Source organism: Vulpes vulpes, chromosome 2 (assembly GCF_048418805.1).
Source record: "Vulpes vulpes isolate BD-2025 chromosome 2, VulVul3, whole genome shotgun sequence".
NCBI classification, from domain to species: Eukaryota; Metazoa; Chordata; class Mammalia; order Carnivora; family Canidae; genus Vulpes; species Vulpes vulpes.
The window spans coordinates 117,854,952-117,871,747 of NC_132781.1; the positions used below are offsets into that span (position 1 = coordinate 117,854,952).

Genomic DNA, 16,796 nt, shown 5'->3' on the forward strand with positions numbered 1-16,796 from the left:
CGGCCCCCGCTGCCCCCGGCACCAGCCTCACCTCGCTCTTCTCCCTTTTCCAGCCCCAACAAACACCTGTCAAAACTCCCTGGGAATCGCATGGGGGCAGAAACCCGGCGCGCTCACTCACTCTCGGCCACCGGAGCAGCTCGGCTTGGGGCCGATCCTGCGCCACCGCGATCTCCCCCACGTCTTTGGAGGGGATGTTGCTATCGTCTCCTACGTGGCGCTTCTACTTGGAGACACCGGCTGGCGTCCCTGCCCGCGGGGCGGAGGCCCATCCTGTAAACTGCGTGTTTGGTCATTTCCCAAGAATGTGCGTAGGCGCGAGCCACGCACCTGCCCTGATTTACTGAAGCTGTCGATTCCTGTACTTCCTCTCCTATCATTTCTTTGATGAATTGCTTCCTTTTCCCTCCTTTTCTTGGTCGAATTTTCCGTATTCCGACCGGATCCTCGGTCTCTTAGGTTTCCAGGCGCCGTCCACCCTGTGTGCTTGGAGGCCCCGAGCACTTCCCTGACCACTCCTCGACCCCGCTGCGTGCTGCATCCTAGTCTCCGCTAGTCCCTGTATCACTCAAGACGTCCTTCCTCTTGTTCTATAGATGTGACACTCCTCACGGGGCCCTGGGGACACTCGCCAGCTGATGCCTGAGCCTCCTCTGTCCTCAGACTCTGCTCCCTGTGATCTGACCCGCTCTGCCTATTGTCAGTCTTTCTCTGTTATTCTGCTCGTGGCTTGTGTCTGAATAGTCACACTTGTGAGAACAAGGCTCCAGTTTCCCCTGAAACTGTGTCTCTTTCCCCCGCGGAAGGCGGGGGCTCCTCTGAGCACGAGCCTCCTGACCTGGTGGCCGGGGCCAGCACCAAAGGTCACCTGGTGAGGCCCTCTGGGTGTCTGCTGGCCCCGCGCCCGCCTTCTCCGAGCCCACCTGCAGGCAGCTGCTCCCTCGGGGCGGCTCCTCCACGAGGTGCTGGGGTTTCACCCCGTCCCCCCAAGGCCCCCGGAATCCTTCCCACCTGTGGATCCCACGGGAGGGGAAGCACCGCGTCGCTCGCTCTTGCCCTCCTCATCGGGAAACCTGGACGTGGTTTAGCCAAGCTGCCGAGCGATGGCTCTGTCTTCTTTGTTAAGAAATCCTGGTGTTTCCTGGGAAGTGGGTCTTGAAGGGCTATTAATAATGATGATTTTCATTTGATATGCAAATGCACACTGTTGATAACACTCTCCAATACGCTAATCAAGTTAATTGCTGCAACCCTGGGAAGTGGGAGAGGCAGGAATCTTAATTACGGCTTTTAAGACACACCGACAAGGCGATGAAGGGGACGGGTGCCTTTCCCCAGGCCGTGGGGAGGCGGGTGGGGTCAGGGGTGGCCGCAGGCTCCGCAGCACCCCCACCACCACCACCCGCCGCGGGGCCTCTACACGCATGCCCGAGGCGTGGTGCTGTGATGCAAGATCTTCGCCTGCAAAATTATTGACTTCTGGGCTTATTAAGTGACTAACCAGCAAAAAGACATCCCTGGTGCATGCTTTTGGAGGTTCGTGTTCCAGCCTCCCTGCGAGCCCGGCCTGCACAGCACATCCAGGCGCTGTGGCTCTGACAAGACCCTTCCAGTTTAAGCTGACGGGCCGCTCTCATCACCCCCCAACGCCTGGCACGGGTGACTGCCCGGCGCATCGCTTGAGGGCCGGGTGGGGAGGACACAGCCCCGAGGTGGGACGGCGGGAGAGCAGCCCAGGAGATCTCCGTGCACGGTGGCAGATGCTCGAGGGCAGAGGGCACTGGCCCGTCGTCCAGGGAGGATCCCAAAGTCCCACTGAACGACACGGCACGTGTGCTCTGCCGTTTCAGAGCTTCTTGCACTGAACCAACGTGAGCACACGGGCGCCGCGCTCTGCGGGATGAGGAGTCTGCCAGGGCGCTGGGCGGGGGAGGCAGCCCCCAGGCAAACCTGCTGGGTCCCAGCATCTCAGCAGGGGACTCTCGCAGGCGCTCGCCCGCAAGCTTGCTCCCCAGGCTCCCAAACCCCTTTCTCCCCGCTCTCTCCCTTGAGTTTGATCATAGAAACAGAAGTGGGTGTCTCCGTTCCCACCCAGGAGGCCGTGGGGAAAGCGGGTCGAGGCCGTGGGCAGGGCCTTGCATGGGGGGGACACGGTGAGTGAGCGGTCGACAGGACTTCAGAGGCTGGTCCCAGAAGCCCCTTGCGGCGAGGCGCAGAGCCCTGTGGGGCAGAGGAAGGTCCCCGCATTCGGGGAGGTTTACACTGGCAGGGGCCGATGCCCCGCACGGCGAGGGGCAGGTCTAAACCGTGGACAAACAGGCTCTGTTTCACTCCTGACGTGGCCTGTCTAGAGATAAGGGGCTCAGCCCACAGGCACACGAGGGCCAGCAGCCCCACCCGGGCCAGCCCCCTCTGGCCCAGCAGGTGCACCAGGAAACGCGGGAATCGGAGAGGAGGACAGCACGCCCGCTGCACCCCCCAAATCCCGAGCCCTGTGCACGCTGTCCAGGTGCTCCTGCTTTCTCACCATCACATCGTAACCCGGCGTCCAACTGCCCAAGAGTTCACTGGGGCACGAAAGCCAAACACCGCCTTTTACCTCAAGGCCATAAAGCGAACCCCACTTTGTCTTTTTCCACAGTCTTTTTCCAATGGGAACCTGACACAGGCCTCGCTGGTGTCGGGAGGAGAGGGAGACCCTCCCCCCTACGTGCTGATCGTGGGCGCGGGGCAGCGAGAGGGGAGGAGGAAAGGGGATTTCTGGAAGATCCTTGCATGTCCCGTGTTCCCAGGAGCCCCCGTTACCTCCGATGCCCCCCACCCCGGGTTGGCGGGGCTGTAACGCGCAGCTCTGGACACCCGATAACACCGAGCGCACGGCCAGCTGGGGAAGCTGACGGCCTGCAAGCTCTCGGACTTTCGAGTGCGTTCACGGTCTACGTCCCAGTCCGACCGGCCGCAGAAGATAACTGGTCCATGGGATGGTGTGGAGCCCCCAAGGGGGCTGCGCTGCACCAGGTCACCTTTCAGCTCCTCACCTGTACCTCACCCACCCGGGACTCCGTGGGAGCTGTGCATCCAAGCTGACCGAGTAGGAACGCATCCGACATCCGACATCCGACGGCAGGAAAGACTAGATGATGGGCGGGCTCCTAAGCACAAATCCCTGTGGTCCGCATCGGGCCTGAGGGTCTCAGCTCCTAATTCCCCTCCTCCTGCCTCAGTCGCACCCCGGGGCCCTTGCAGGGCGGGAAGGAGGAGGCATCCTGCAGACTTGACCGCAGAGGCCGGCTGGAGGGACACGCGGAGGTGGGGGTGGCCCCTCGCTGTCCCCCATCAGTGCCGGAAGCCGACCCGGCGTCTCCTCCCCACACGAAGCCCAGCCTCAGCGGCGGCCCCCAGATCTGGGGGCAGCTCAGTCCTGGCACCACAGACCCGTCACCTGACCCTCGTGTGTTCCCTGGGGCAGCGGTCTCTCAGGAGCCACCGGGCTGCGCGTGGACGGCCACTTGAGAAACCAGCACGGCATTGAAAGAGCCGAGTCGTTCATCCCTAGTGCCCCCAAGCCCGAGCCCCCTGCCCACTGGGCCCCGGGCAGGCCTGGGAGCAGGGTGCCCGCCCTCCTGGCTCCCCGAGGCTGCTGCCAAGCCAGCTGATGCTGCACCGTCCGCCCTGGGGCAGCAGGCCCACGGGACCCCAGCTGCGAGGGGCGTCAGGGGCCGCGGGGTTCCTGCACTTGCGACAGCAGCCCCAGGGCTGTGCTGTAATCCTAGCAACGGGCAGAGAAGAGCCCGGCTGCGGCACCGACAGCTCGGGTCCCAGCACTCGGGACACTCGCGCTGGCCCCTTGCACGTCGCACCTCCTTCCTGCTGCCCCACAAACCTTTGGGAGCCCTCGTTTTGTCCCCATCTTCCACACGACACAGCGGACGAGCTCTAGCAGCCCGGATGGTGCAGGCCCCCAGGTCCCCCCAGGTCCCCCCCAGGTCCCCCCCTGGCCCTGACCCCATCCCCCGACCCCGGCTCCCGGGGCTTCTTGGGCAAAGTGCGAGGACCTGCACCGGCTCACCTGCGGACCTCCTCGCGCCGTTTCCTGCAGGAAGCCTATGTCGCGGCGCACCTTTCTCGGCACCTTGCAGCTTACGTGCGATGATGCGCCCTGGGAATCTTTCCACCCGTGCTGTGTGGCCACCACACCCCACCGGGACGCTGCAGCCACTGGTGGGGCCCACCCGGCTCGCAGCCCCGCTCACGCATGTGGAGGGCCGGAGAGGGGGGCACCCCGGGGCAGCTCCTCCCCCCCAGGGGCCCGCCCCCCCCGCCCCCACTGGCGGCCAGAGTCTCCCAGAGCCCCTCCGTCTGCGCCCGATGAAGTTCCAGGGCCTCCCCGACCCAACACACGCAGGACTGCGGCGCACTGACCTCCGGGGATCCCTTGGCCCCAGTGACACTGTCCTACCCATAGGAGCCCTTTCTCGGGTCTCTGGGCCCTGCCCTCGGGGCCTTCCCGTCACCCACGGGGACACTCCCATCCGTGAGCTCTTACCTGCGACGCCACATCGCATCGTGGCTTGGCTGCGGGCTCCCTGCAGCCCCGCCCTCTTACTGACCTCTTGCTGCCCCGACAGGCGCTGTTGTCAGCTGGGCGGGACTTGGCGCAGCAGGGCTGAGGGCCTGTGCTGCACGGAGAGCTCGTCATCAGCAAGGCCTCCACCCTCCAGACCTGCACGGTTACCCACACATGCCCTCCAGCGCCTTCAAGTCCTGTCCTCTCTTCCATCAGCCAAGTGCGCGGCTTCTGTTCTTGGTGCAGCACACTCCGTGGGCGCGGACAGGTGTGCGACGCCGCGGGTGACCCGGTGCCGCCCAGACCCGCTCACCTCCCCCGCCCGGCGCTCTGCTTCCCCAGGGTGCCCGCAGGTGCCGTCCCACTTGCTGGCTGGCACCCTGGGTGATAGGGGCCCGGGCTTCCCGCGTCTCTCCACAGGGGATGGCTCAGGTCGCTTCGCACCATGTGGACGGACTGCAGATCTTTATCCGTCACCTGCTTGAGGACACGCTTCCAAGTTGGGGTCATTGTGAGCAGAGCTGCTGGAAACACCGCGTGCAGCCCATCTTGCGTGTTGCTCCACCCGGACGTAGCCGCTGCACGTGAGGAAGGAGGTGGCTGTGGCCAGATGGCCCTTCAGGGATGCGACAGCCCCCTGGGACGGTCTCCAGTGTCCCCACCCGCAGCTCCGAGGCATCACCACCTTCACCGGCACTAAGCTCGTCTATGACTTCGGGTGGAAGCGCAGCATGAGGCTCCCGAGCCCTTGGAGCCCTTGGAACCTGCTGGGTGTCTCCTAGGGTGTGTCCCACTGCTGCGCTTCTCCCCAGCACTTCCCGGGTCACCACTGAGATCAGCGCGCCTGGTTCAAAAACAAGTAACGCAACAAAACCGCACCTTTAAACCAGGTTTTGTCAAGGACAAAGCCCCAGTGCTGCCCTGGCGGGAATCCCGTTAACCTTAACAATCACGTTAGATTGGGGGGACCCCGGACGCCGAACCTTCCCGTCCAAGGAGGGCACGCACCATCCATCGGTTCAGGTTTTTTGGTGTCTTCTGGGGTGAGTCACTGTTTTCTTCATTTTTCGTCTTGGTCACGTCCTGTGAAACTCACTCCTGTTCCTCTTGGCTGTGCTCAGCGGAGCCGTTTGTTCCTCCCAGTTTCCTGCCAGCAGCCGTGTGTACAAGCGAGAGCTACTGAGTTCTGTACACTCGCTCGTGCCCTGTGACCTCACAGACTCTCCAACGATGTCCACAGTCTCCCGGCTGGGCTCTCTGGAGATTTCCATGCCCACAATCGTGGCGCCGTGCAGCGACACAGCGACTTCTCTGTCCCCACTGCTCTGGCTGCACCTTCCTTCTCTTGTTGAGTCAGTTGGCTAACGGCTCTGGGGAGCGCTGAGGGACGGAGCGGCGCGGGCATCCTTGCCGCGTCCCGGAGCCGCACACAGCCTCTAGGGCTGCCCCAGCGAGCAGCCGCAGGAGGGAGGGGGGTGTGCATGCACCTATGTCCACAGTGCGCACACCTGTCTCTGTGTGTGCACCTGTTGTGTGTGCACACCTACGTCCACGTGTGTGCATACCTGTCATGTGTACACCTGTTTCCGTGTGCACACCTATTGTGTGTGCATACACCTATGTCCACATGAGCACACCTGTCGTGTGCACACACCTATCTCTGTGTGCACACCTCTCTGCACATATCACACGTGTGTGCCTGTGTGTACACCCCTCTCTATGTGTGGTATGTGTATGTAACATCACATTGGAAAAATCCCTCTATTTCGTTTTTTGAGTTTTTATCCAAATCCTTGTAGGATTTTGTCAGGTGCCTCCTCAGTGCCCGTAATTATCATATTTTTGTATTGCATTTTAACTGACTATAAGCTATTGCTGCACCTTCAGCACAGGCCCCTGTGGCGAGTACTGTACTGCTCCTTCGCCCCCACGCGTGGCAGCTGGTATTTCACTGAGACTCTGCGGCATCTGTCCCTGAATAGATGACAAACAGGCATCCCAGGATGAAAAGGATTTGAGGTCTCCTGATCTCCGCGGGCTCCAGAACCCTCTAAACGGCCTTGGCCGCGGCTGCCACGTCATGGTGGGAAGGATTCTCCCACAGAAGTGGGCCCGGAGCTTCGGGGGCAGGTCGCTCGACGCATTTCCACCCGTTCCACCAACGTCAGCACACTGTGCCTTCTGCCACGCCCCTCCTGCCGTCCCTCAGCCATGTCCCAGGACCGGAGTCCCATGCCGGGTCCCACGTCCACTGTGCGTCTCACAGGGGCCGCCCCGCAGGGGGAGACTGTGGGGCGCGGCGGACTCCAGGGAGCCCAGGCGCTTTGGAGGGCGAAGGCACAGCCATGAGTGTTTGTGCAGCGGCTGGCAGCACCCGGGAGGAGCGGGGAGCGTCCCCGCAGAGCTCCGTGCTGCTGGGCTGGCCCGCGCGTGCCCCCGACGGCGAAGGTCCGAGAGCCAAGAAGACAACTGTGAGTGTCACCTTCCACGACTCCAAGTCCCCGCACCTGCAGAACGCGGAGCGGCAACAGGCACCGCTTCCTCCGATGCTGAGACGTGGAAGGTCACTGAGGTCCTTGGGCTGGACTCTGCTTCCTGGACGAGGCGCCGGGAACAGCAGCGGAACCCGAACTCAGGGCCTCGCGTCCAGGCCCAGACGTGGGCGGGAGCCGGCTGCCAAGGCGTCGTCGTCGTCCTCGCAGTGGACAGTGCTCAACCAGGGCCTGTCAGGGTCTCCCCAGCGCCGGTGGCCCCGCACAGCCTGCGGTTCCTTCCCAGCAGTTCTTCGGTTCGGCTTGCTTTCGGCTCCGGGCTCAGCGAGGATCCCAGGGCGGGAAAGGAAGTGCGGGGGGTGGAGGGGGGCGTACAGGCCGTGGGGCCTCCGCCGGGTCAGTGGCTGGGAACCGGGGCACAGAGACAGTCCAAAAACCATAGTGGGTCTGACCTCAGAACTCTGCTCTTACATATGTAAAGAGAGCACTCCGAACAATGACGCGCCGCTCTGGAGGCTCACGGCCCAGGCCCACAGGCACCGAAGCCAGCTGCCTGGTTCTCCCCGCAGCGACGGCTGCCCCGGGGCTCGGCAGGGCTGCGGGGACTGGGGGGAGGTGGCCCCTCAGGGCTCCCTCAGGCCCCCACACAAGTGCGGGGTGGGGGGGCGTGATCGCCGGCTCCTTCCCTCCCACCCGGCCCAGGCTCCTCAGGAAAAGCGCGAAGCCCTGGCGCCGAACGCAGAGACTCACACATTTTCATGGGTCTGGGAAGCGCGATGTTGCACATTGGCCTCGAGTTCCGGGAAACGGAGTCCGCAGTGTAGACGGTGCCCCCGAAATGCGATCAAGGTCAGGGCAGGGGTGGGAGGACGCTCCGGGGCCCGTCCCGTCGGAGGTGCACGTCTGCGAGGGTCGCCCCCGGGCCAGCAGTGCTGCAGGTCCCCCCTGTGGCTGCCCCAGGCCCAGGCCGCGCCCGTGACCCCGGCATCCGCGCATCCTGCAGGCCCTGGGCCTCGCACCCCCAGGCGGAGACGGGCACCAGCTTCGGCGGGGGAGTGAGCGTGGTAGAGCCAGAAATTCAGCACCCAACTGCTCAGCTCTGCCCCCATCTCTGCAGGCCCCCCCAACCCCCTGTCCCCGCGGCCCTGTCCCCTGTCCCCCCATCCCCCCTTCCCCGCAACCCCCATCCCCCGGCCCCTTGGCCCCGCAGCCCCTATCCCCAATCCCTGTGGCCTCCTGTCCCCCATCCCCCCATCACCCATCCCCACGGCACCCTTTCCCCCCTAGCCCCCCCCCGTTCCATTCCCCATGGCCCCCGTCCCCTCTACCTCCCCATCCCCCGTACCCCTGTCCCCCCATCCCCCATCCCCGTCCCCCCGTCCCCCTATCCCCCATCCCCCTGGCCCCGCAGCCCCCATCCCCCATCCCTATGGCCCCCAATCCCCCTGTCCCCCATCCCCCATCCCCCATCCCCACGGCACCCTGTCCCCCCTAACCCCCCCATTCCATTTCCCATGGCCCCCTGTCACCCTGTCCCTGCGGCCCCCTGTCCCCTCTAGCCCCCCGTCCCCCATCCCCCTGGCCTCCCATCCCCCTGTCCCCCTATCCCCTGTCCCCCATCCCCCAATCCTCCCCGTTCCCCCATCCCCCATCCCCGTGGCCCCGTCCCCCCTCTCCCCCATCCTCCGTCCCCCATCCCTCATTCCCCCTGTCCCCCTGTCCCCCCGTCCCCGCGTGCTGGGGTGGAGCAGGCCCACTGCCCATGGCTGAGTGTGCGCGGGGTCTCTCTTGTGTCCTGGGTGGCACCTGGGGGGGCCGGGGCCTATGCTCACCGGAGTCTATGAGGACGCGATTCTCCGCCCCATGAGGGGAGGCGGCGGCAGGATGGGGGGCTGCTGCCCGCAGCTCAGCGCCCACACCTGCGGCCTGACCCCGGGGGCCGCCGGGTCTCTCCGCCTCCGGTGCTGCTCGCATGTGGCTGTTGGGGGGCAGGCTGGGCACCGTCTGCACAGACGTGGGGAGGGGCCAACCGTCTGTGTCCCTCCGAGAACCAGCCTGTGGTCACTCAGGGCGCCCGTGGGTCTGCGGGGGTGGAGGAGCTGCTGGGAGTTTCCCGGGTCCCCGGGCCCGCGGGGTGCTCTGGGCCCGCACCCCCACACCTGCCGACACCGCCTACGGTGCCCGCGAGGCTCCGGGTGGGGGGCTCCTGCCGTGGGGGGAGGCTCGGGGGGTGGGCGGGGGCGCAGGCCCGGCCCGCACACGTGGGCTGACAGTCTCTCTGTCCCCCAGGCCTGGACGTCAGGCAGGCACAGGTGGTCGTCTTGTCCTCGGGGACCAAGTGCATCAGTGGCGAGTACCTCAACGACCAGGGGCTAGTGGTGAACGACTGCCACGCAGAGATCGTGGCCAGGCGGGCGCTGGTGCACTTCATGTACGCGCAGCTGGAGCTGCACCTGAGGTAAGGGCCGCCTGCGGCCACGCGGAGCCTCAGGGCCCTCCCAGCCCCCCCCCCCGCGCGCCTGCCGCCCTGCCGTGCAGCTCCCAGGGCTCCCTGCCTGCTAACCCTGTCGCCCTGGGCCAGGACCCCATAGCTGCTTGGGGGACACGAGCTCACAGGCCCTGGAAGGAGGTCGCCTCCAGCTGCCATCCAGCCGAGGACACGGCTCCTTGGGGGGGAAGGGGAGCGGCCCGTGCGACATGCACCCCCGCGGCTGCCGAGCTGCTCCAGCTACTCCCGGGCCCCCTCGTCCAGGGGCCCCCACACCCCACCCCTCCCACCGCCAGCCTCTGCTTGGTCATCCCACAACCACCCTACGTTTTCCAAAGAAGGAATGAAAGAAGCCCCCCAAAAAAGCCCACTGTCCCCGGGAGACGGGCACGGCCCCCAAATTCCTGGCCGCAGGAGGCTGTGAGGACAGGGACGGCACCTCGGCCTGAGGCTGCCCCCTGCGCCCCGGCCTTACGGGCCATCCGTTCCGGCCCTTCCAGCCGCGGGCGGCGGGCGAGCTGAGAGCCTCCGTGCACCTGTCGGTGCCGCTTCTGAGAATCCCCGCGCTTCCCCAGGCCTCATCCCGAGGCTCATCTGGGGCCTCGTGCCAAAACCTAGTCCGGGGACCTCGTCCCAGGGGCTCATCCTGGGGTCTCCTCCCAGGGACCTCGTCCTGGGGGCTCGTCCTGGGGCTTCGTCCTGGGGTCTCCTCCTGGGGGCCTCGTCCCAGGGCCTCATCCACGGGCTCAGTCACCACCAGCCAGGCCACAGGCCAGCAGCTCCCAGCCCTGGTGACACCCAGACCGGGCCCAAGTCTCCCTGCGCCCCACAGTTCCGAATGGATTCCACTTCCCAGAATTTGTCCCCCAGGACCGTGACCCCAGTGGCCTTGAAGGTCCGTTTCTTGCCTCCTTGCAACGCGTGTGTTTGAGGGGGTCACGAGGAAGGGGCCCCAAGGCCGGGGTGGCCGTCACCAGCACTGGCCTCACTCTGCACGACACACTAAATGTGCAGAATTGAGGTGCTTATGGGCACCCGATGCGCCAGCACTGTCTGCCCGCAGGCCCAGGAGGGCGGGGGAGGCCTGTGGGCAGACTCCCGGCAGCTGCAGGGGGAAGGGGCCCTGAGAGGCCGGGGGCCGGGGACCGAGCCCCCCCCCCAAGAGCAGGGCCACTCCTGCCAGGGAGCTGGCTCCGTGACACGTGAGCCCAAGATGGAGTCTGCGCCCCACGAGCCTCCGCCTGTTGCAGACGCGGCCTGGCGGCGGGAGGCACCACGCGGAGGGCACACGGGACAGCTGGGGAGCGATGGCGTCAGCCGGTGGGCGCCCTCCCGCTCGGCTCACGGCAGGTGACCAGGCCTCTCTGTGACCCTAGCAAGCGGCGCGAGGACTCAGAGCACTCGATATTCGAGCGGTCCAAGGACGGCGGCTACCGGCTGAGAGACAACGTGCTATTCCACCTGTACGTGAGCACGTCCCCCTGCGGAGACGCCAGGCTGCACTCGCCCTACGAGATCACGGCAGACCGTAAGCACAGCCCCACCCACTGTGCCCACGCCGGCCCGGCCGTGCTGACCGCGCGTGGCCTGTGCCGTGCGGGACAGTCCTCCCCGAGGCCCGGTGTCGGGGTCCCGGGCACGGAGGGCAGGCGCTCCCATCCACGTCACCCGGTGGGCGGCCCACACCCCAGGAGGCAGGGGACAGAGAGGGAGAAGTGGGGAGCAGCTCGGGGCACAAGCAGTCCAGGCGGCGTCCCTCGCCGTTGTTGGCAACTTGGCGGAGAGAAGCGCCGGCCGCGTCGGCTCACGTGTAACTACGCCGGTGGCAGGTGTGGCCTCGGGGTGACAAGCTCCGTTGGGCGCTGGGCAGCAGCTGCCCTCTGGGGGCTTCTCAGGGGCGTGTCCCACGGCATCCACCCAACGGAAGTGATGGTTCCAGAATCGGGACACAGGCCGCCTCCCTGTGTGGTCCCATGACGTCCGCACCTCCAGGAGGTGCAGCTGCTCCACAGGGCACGGACTCATCCCTGGTGCGACGTGTGCACGCGGCACAGACCATGCACACACCACCACACGCGCAGACCCGTCCCAGAAGCCCAGGTGCATACGACATGTACTGCACATGCATGCACACCACACACATGCACACACGTGCACACATGCACACCACATGGGTGCACACACGCACACATGCACAGGCCTGTTCCAGGTATGTGCAAACACGTACTGTACTTGCATGTGCATCACACGTGTGCACACGCACAGACGCGCGTGCACACGCATGCACGCACGCAGGCCCGTCCCAGCAGCAGCACCAGGCCAACTGTCTGACGTGGGCAGTGATACTGAGCATGTGCATGATGAGGGATCTGGTCCCACCAAGACGCTGACACCCCAGGAAACCCCCGGCAGGAGCACAGTGGCTGAGACACACGTAGGGAGGTTTATTTGTGGCTGGTGATGTCACATCCCCCCGACCCCCGGTGGCTCAAAAAAGTCTAAATTCCCCAGGTTTACTTGTTTCCTCAAAAAGATTCGTCCACGCGGACCGTAATCCTTCCTCCCGGAGTCTGTACGACTGAACTCGAAGCCCCGGGTGTGAGGTGCTCGGGGGCTCCCTGCCGGCAGGCCAGCGCTCCTGGGCTTGTGTGCAGCCTGGCTCATCCAGGGCCACCGGGGGCGTCCGCACACGCAGCTGCCCGCTGCCCCACTCCGCCCAGGATTCCGGTCACTGGGTGCGGTGGGGAACTGGCACAGCCGTCCTGAGCATCCACACGTGTCCAGCTACGGGACTGACCCCCACGCAGTCCCCGCGCAGACCGAGTGCGTCTCCCTGCACACAGGGCCGGGCCGGCCGGGCCACCCGGGCAGGTGTACGGCTCCTGCGGGGCCCGGCCTGAGTGACAGGAGTGACTCCACTCACCCCGGGGGACCAGACGGGGGATGATGCCACGTCCTAGGGTTCCGGGCAGATGGGGTTGGCCCCACCACTCCGAGGGGGCCCCGTGCAAGGAGCCCTGACAAGACCCCGGGCACCGCCCTCCCTCCGACCCCCACGTCCCAATGCACACGCCGTGTCCGTGGGCGTCTCTAACTACCCTGGGAAATTCAGTTCTCACTGCCATTTGCCAAGGTTTAACAGTGTGCGCAGATCCTCCTCTCCGTCTTCCCCCAAAACCCACGGGAAAGGGCGGCTTACGTCGTATCCCACAAGCATGTGCTGAGCCAACCCACTGGTCCTATGTTAGGGATGTTCGAGTGGTCAGGCCACAGCCACCCCGTCACAGATCTGCAGCTGCCTCCCGGAAGCCCCGTCTTCGGGTCCGTCTACTGAGTCACAGGCCGTGGCTGAGAAGGTCCGTGCGTGGAGGCAGGGCCATCCAGGGGCCCCCCCGCGCTCGCCGCTGCCCCCCCAAGACACACGCGACGGGGGCTGCAGACACTGTCACAGTGTCACCGTGGATGGTGCCACAGCCGTACCTTCTGGGACGCACACACTGCTCAGAGATGGCTTGGAAACTAAGTAATGTGGCGCTTAGACGCATCATCTGCCCTTCCTAGACCTTTGTCTCCCATTTCCGGCTCTCCTCCTCCCTGCAGCACGGCGACCGCCACGCACCGCTCCTCAGACACGCCGCGCTCCCTCCGTGGATGCCCTCCATGGCCGTCGGTCTCCATCTCCTGGTTCTGTCCTAGAAATACAATACTCACCTGAACGACCCCGTAAAGCACAGGACCACCCGTACGTCATCTCGTCATCCGTCTCCAAAGGTTTCAGGGTGACCGAGCCCACAAGGAGGAGTCCGCAGACTTGGAATACCAACAGTGGACGAGAACGTTCTGTGGATTTGGGAGGGCTCATACACACGCCGCACCCCACTGCCGGGGCCGCTGCAGCTCGGGGAGATTCGGTCCCCTGCAGCCCCTGGCTGGACCGGGGCCTATTCTGCCTCCAGTGCCAACGTCAGCTCCCCCCACCCCCCAGCCAGGCGAGGAAGAGCCGCAGGAAGCGGGCTCCGCGAGACCTCCAAGGCTCCCAACGCAGCCCCCTGTCCCGGGACTGATGACGCTTGTCCAAAGGCAGCCTGAGATGTAGCGCCCCCCAAAATAAACAGTTTTCAGAAGCGCCTCGTGCACTTGGCCCTTCAGGCAAAATCAATCCACCTGAAAACTTTGCGTGAACTCCTGCCCACCGGCTGCTATTCAGGCCAGGACTCCCTGCCGTCACGGCGTTAACCGCCTGTAATGTCTACTTGCTGGAAAGTTACTCATGCAGAAGCAGTGGGTGGGAACCCAGAGAAGCCTTGCGTGGTAACAGGCAACCTCCCAGGTCTGAAAAATGACACGGTATTTGAAGCACCCGGAGAGTGACAAGGACGCCATAATTATTACAAAGAGGCAGAAGGAAGTACCATGCTCCCTGAGAAAATCCCCGTGGAGAACTCCCAGTCCCTGACACTGCAACCAACTGGAAACTGAGGCGTACTGGTCCTCTGCTCTCAGTCTGCCTGACCCGGGAAGCTGACGGAGCCAGTAAGGCCCCACACGCACAGGGTAGTCAGGTCCAATCAAAGTTTTGGTCAAGGGGTTTTGAGTCATAGGAACTATTTTATATTCACTTTATCATCATTGCCACCATCATCCCCATAACCTTCACCATCACCACCATCATCACCACCACCTCCATCACCGTTATCTATGATGATCACTACCAGCATCATCATCACCATCATCACTACCACCACCATCATGACCACCAGCATCACTAACATCATCATCACCACCACCATCATCATCATCTTTCTCCTTATGGTCCCTCTGGTCTCCTTGTGACCATCATCATCACCATCATCATCACCATCACTACCACCATCATCTTCATCAATATGAACATCACCATCACCACCACCACCATCATGACCACCAGCATCACTGCCGTCATCCTCACCATCCTCACCATCATCACCATCATCTTTCTCCTTATGGGCACCCTGGTCTCCTCGTGGCCATCATCATCATCATCTGATTCCTGGTGCCACCTAAAGCTGCAGGGATTGGCTCTCTCACCATCACCACCGTGGCACATCTTTGGCTGTGCCTACCCGGGCTCAGTCTCTCCTCTTGGTTCTTCCTTCTGTGGATGACTCACGGACCGGTCAAGATTGGATCCCGCCAAGCACCTGGTTGCTGACGACCAAAAAGCAACCTGAGCCCTTTTAAAAATTCACTTTCTGCGAGGAGTACAGCGTCTTTCTCCCTAAGACATGGATGTCCGTCACTATGGAAACGTAGAACAAGAACTAAAGTTCCCAGAAACAATGAGAAAACATACCAGCAGTTATTTCGAGATCTGTAAAAGGAGGTGCACCTGTAAACCCACGCGTTATTACTTGCTGCCTTCGATAAGGATAAATAGGGCAGAAACCCTATTTCCACGACTTCAAAACTTACATAGAAACTTTTAAAGAGAGTCCCCTCAGCATCCATCCACGTCACCACGTGCGCGGGAGCGCAGGGCTCACGTGCTGTTTTCGTATCATTCGCAAGCACAGCAGTTGGCCATTTCCATATGCGACGTGCGCCAGACGTAACTAGCAGAACTTTAAGAGATGATAAGAAGTGACGGGCACGGAGGGGGGCACTTGACGGGATGAGCACTGGGTGTTACACTATGTGGGCAAATCGAACTCCAATAAAGAAACATACGAAAAAAAAGTTGACCGTCTCGGCCTCCCTCATGCTCATTCTCCAAGTAACCATGGGGTGGGCAGTGTGTGTGCACGTGCGTGCACCTGTGACGGGGCTCTGGGAAGGAGAGTGGGAGGGTATGGGACGAAGGCTCATGGGGCCCCCAGGGAACGATTCGTAGCTTCCCAGGGTGGTAGCGAATGCCCTGCTGCACCGTGCACGGCCTACCTCACCCATCCCTGCAGCGCAGGGGGCAGGCACGGCCGCGGCCCGAGTCAGGGCGCAAGAGCTGCGTCCGGCCGTCACCAGTAACCTTGCCGAGGTCACGGAGCTAGAAAACAGTCGGGCCAGGATGAAATCTAGCCGGGGTCTGCAGACCACAGGCCTCAGGCCCGAGCCCCCCACCGCCCCATGGTCTGGGGACCAAGCACAGCTGAAGGGTGCAGAGAGGGGCATCGCGCAGCATGGACATCCACGGACCTCCGACCTCAGCGTCCACGCTCAAAGCGTTTGGAACGCAGCCACGCTCCCTGGCCGCCGGCCGTGCCGCCGTGTGCGCAGCCGAGGAGCCGGGCTGGAGGCCGGGTTACCACAGAGCCCCGGACGCTCGGTGCCGGGCCCATGCAGAGCCGTCGTGGCCGGGTCTCGAGGCGGCGCTGGGCGCAGCTGTGCAGCGGCCTCTGCTCAGAGGCAAGTCCCCTCCGCTGGGTCACTTAACCTGTGCTTCCCCGGCCGGCCACCCACAGTGCCGGGGCCCCCAAGAGGTCCCTGCGCACCTGCCCCTCCTCCACACCACCCCGGGGGGCGGGGGACTCCTGTCCCTGCACAAACGGGTCCCAGCTGCTCATGGCCGCCTCTTCCCTCCTAGTGAACAGCAGCAAGCACATCGTCAGGAAGCTCCGCGGGCACCTGCGCACGAAGATCGAGTCTGGGGAAGGGACGGTCCCCGTGCGGGGCCCCAGCACGGTGCAGACGTGGGACGGCGTCCTGCTGGGTGAGCAGCTCGTCACCATGTCCTGCACTGACAAGATCGCCAGGTAACAGCCCCCTCGCCCGCCTCTGCCCAGGGGGCTGCAGCCTGGCGGGGCCTGAGGGAGGGAGGGACGGGGAAGGCGCCCGGGGGAGGAGGGCCTGTCGGTGGCCTCGCTCACGGCCACCCTCTCCGCGCCATGTGCCTCTGAGCAGAGCCACGGCCCGTCCAGGCACTGCTGCCGTCGGCCCTCATCTGGAAGCCTGGGAGGTCAGGACGGCCCGCGGGCCCGTCGGAGGCAGATGGCAGATGTGCCCCCCTCGCCGGCCAGGCCACGTGCACCCTCCAGGCCTGGGTCCCCGGCACGTGGGCTCCCGAGAGGCGGGACTGTGGCCCACGGACCCTCGCGGGACCCCCCCAGGCCTGTGCTGACCTTCTCCCTGGGAGGCCACAGAGCCATCGGGGGCAGGCGAGGTGCAGGCCAGGCCCTGCAAGGGCTCATATCCACCAAGGGGCGCAGGGGAGTCGGGCGGTTGCCCTCTGGGCTGTGGCAGCCCCGGGCCAGGGGACAAGCTGTGGCACCGGTTTCCG

At 64.3% G+C, this 16,796-nt stretch overlaps 2 protein-coding genes across 3 annotated transcripts in view; one reads left to right on the forward strand and one right to left on the reverse strand.

The window, feature by feature from the left end:
- The window catches only part of ADARB2 (adenosine deaminase RNA specific B2 (inactive)), an 88,809-nt gene that overhangs the window by 56,023 nt on the left and 15,990 nt on the right, over window positions 1-16,796 (forward strand). Inside the window, exons 4-6 of the mRNA XM_072749647.1 lie at window positions 9,349-9,517; window positions 10,924-11,075; window positions 16,104-16,272. Of these exons, the coding sequence (XP_072605748.1) occupies window positions 9,349-9,517; window positions 10,924-11,075; window positions 16,104-16,272 (490 nt within the window). The remainder of the gene's footprint in view (window positions 1-9,348; window positions 9,518-10,923; window positions 11,076-16,103; window positions 16,273-16,796) is intronic.
- Window positions 1-16,796, reverse strand: part of WDR37 (WD repeat domain 37) — a 143,314-nt gene that overhangs the window by 31,740 nt on the left and 94,778 nt on the right. The window lies entirely within an intron of this gene.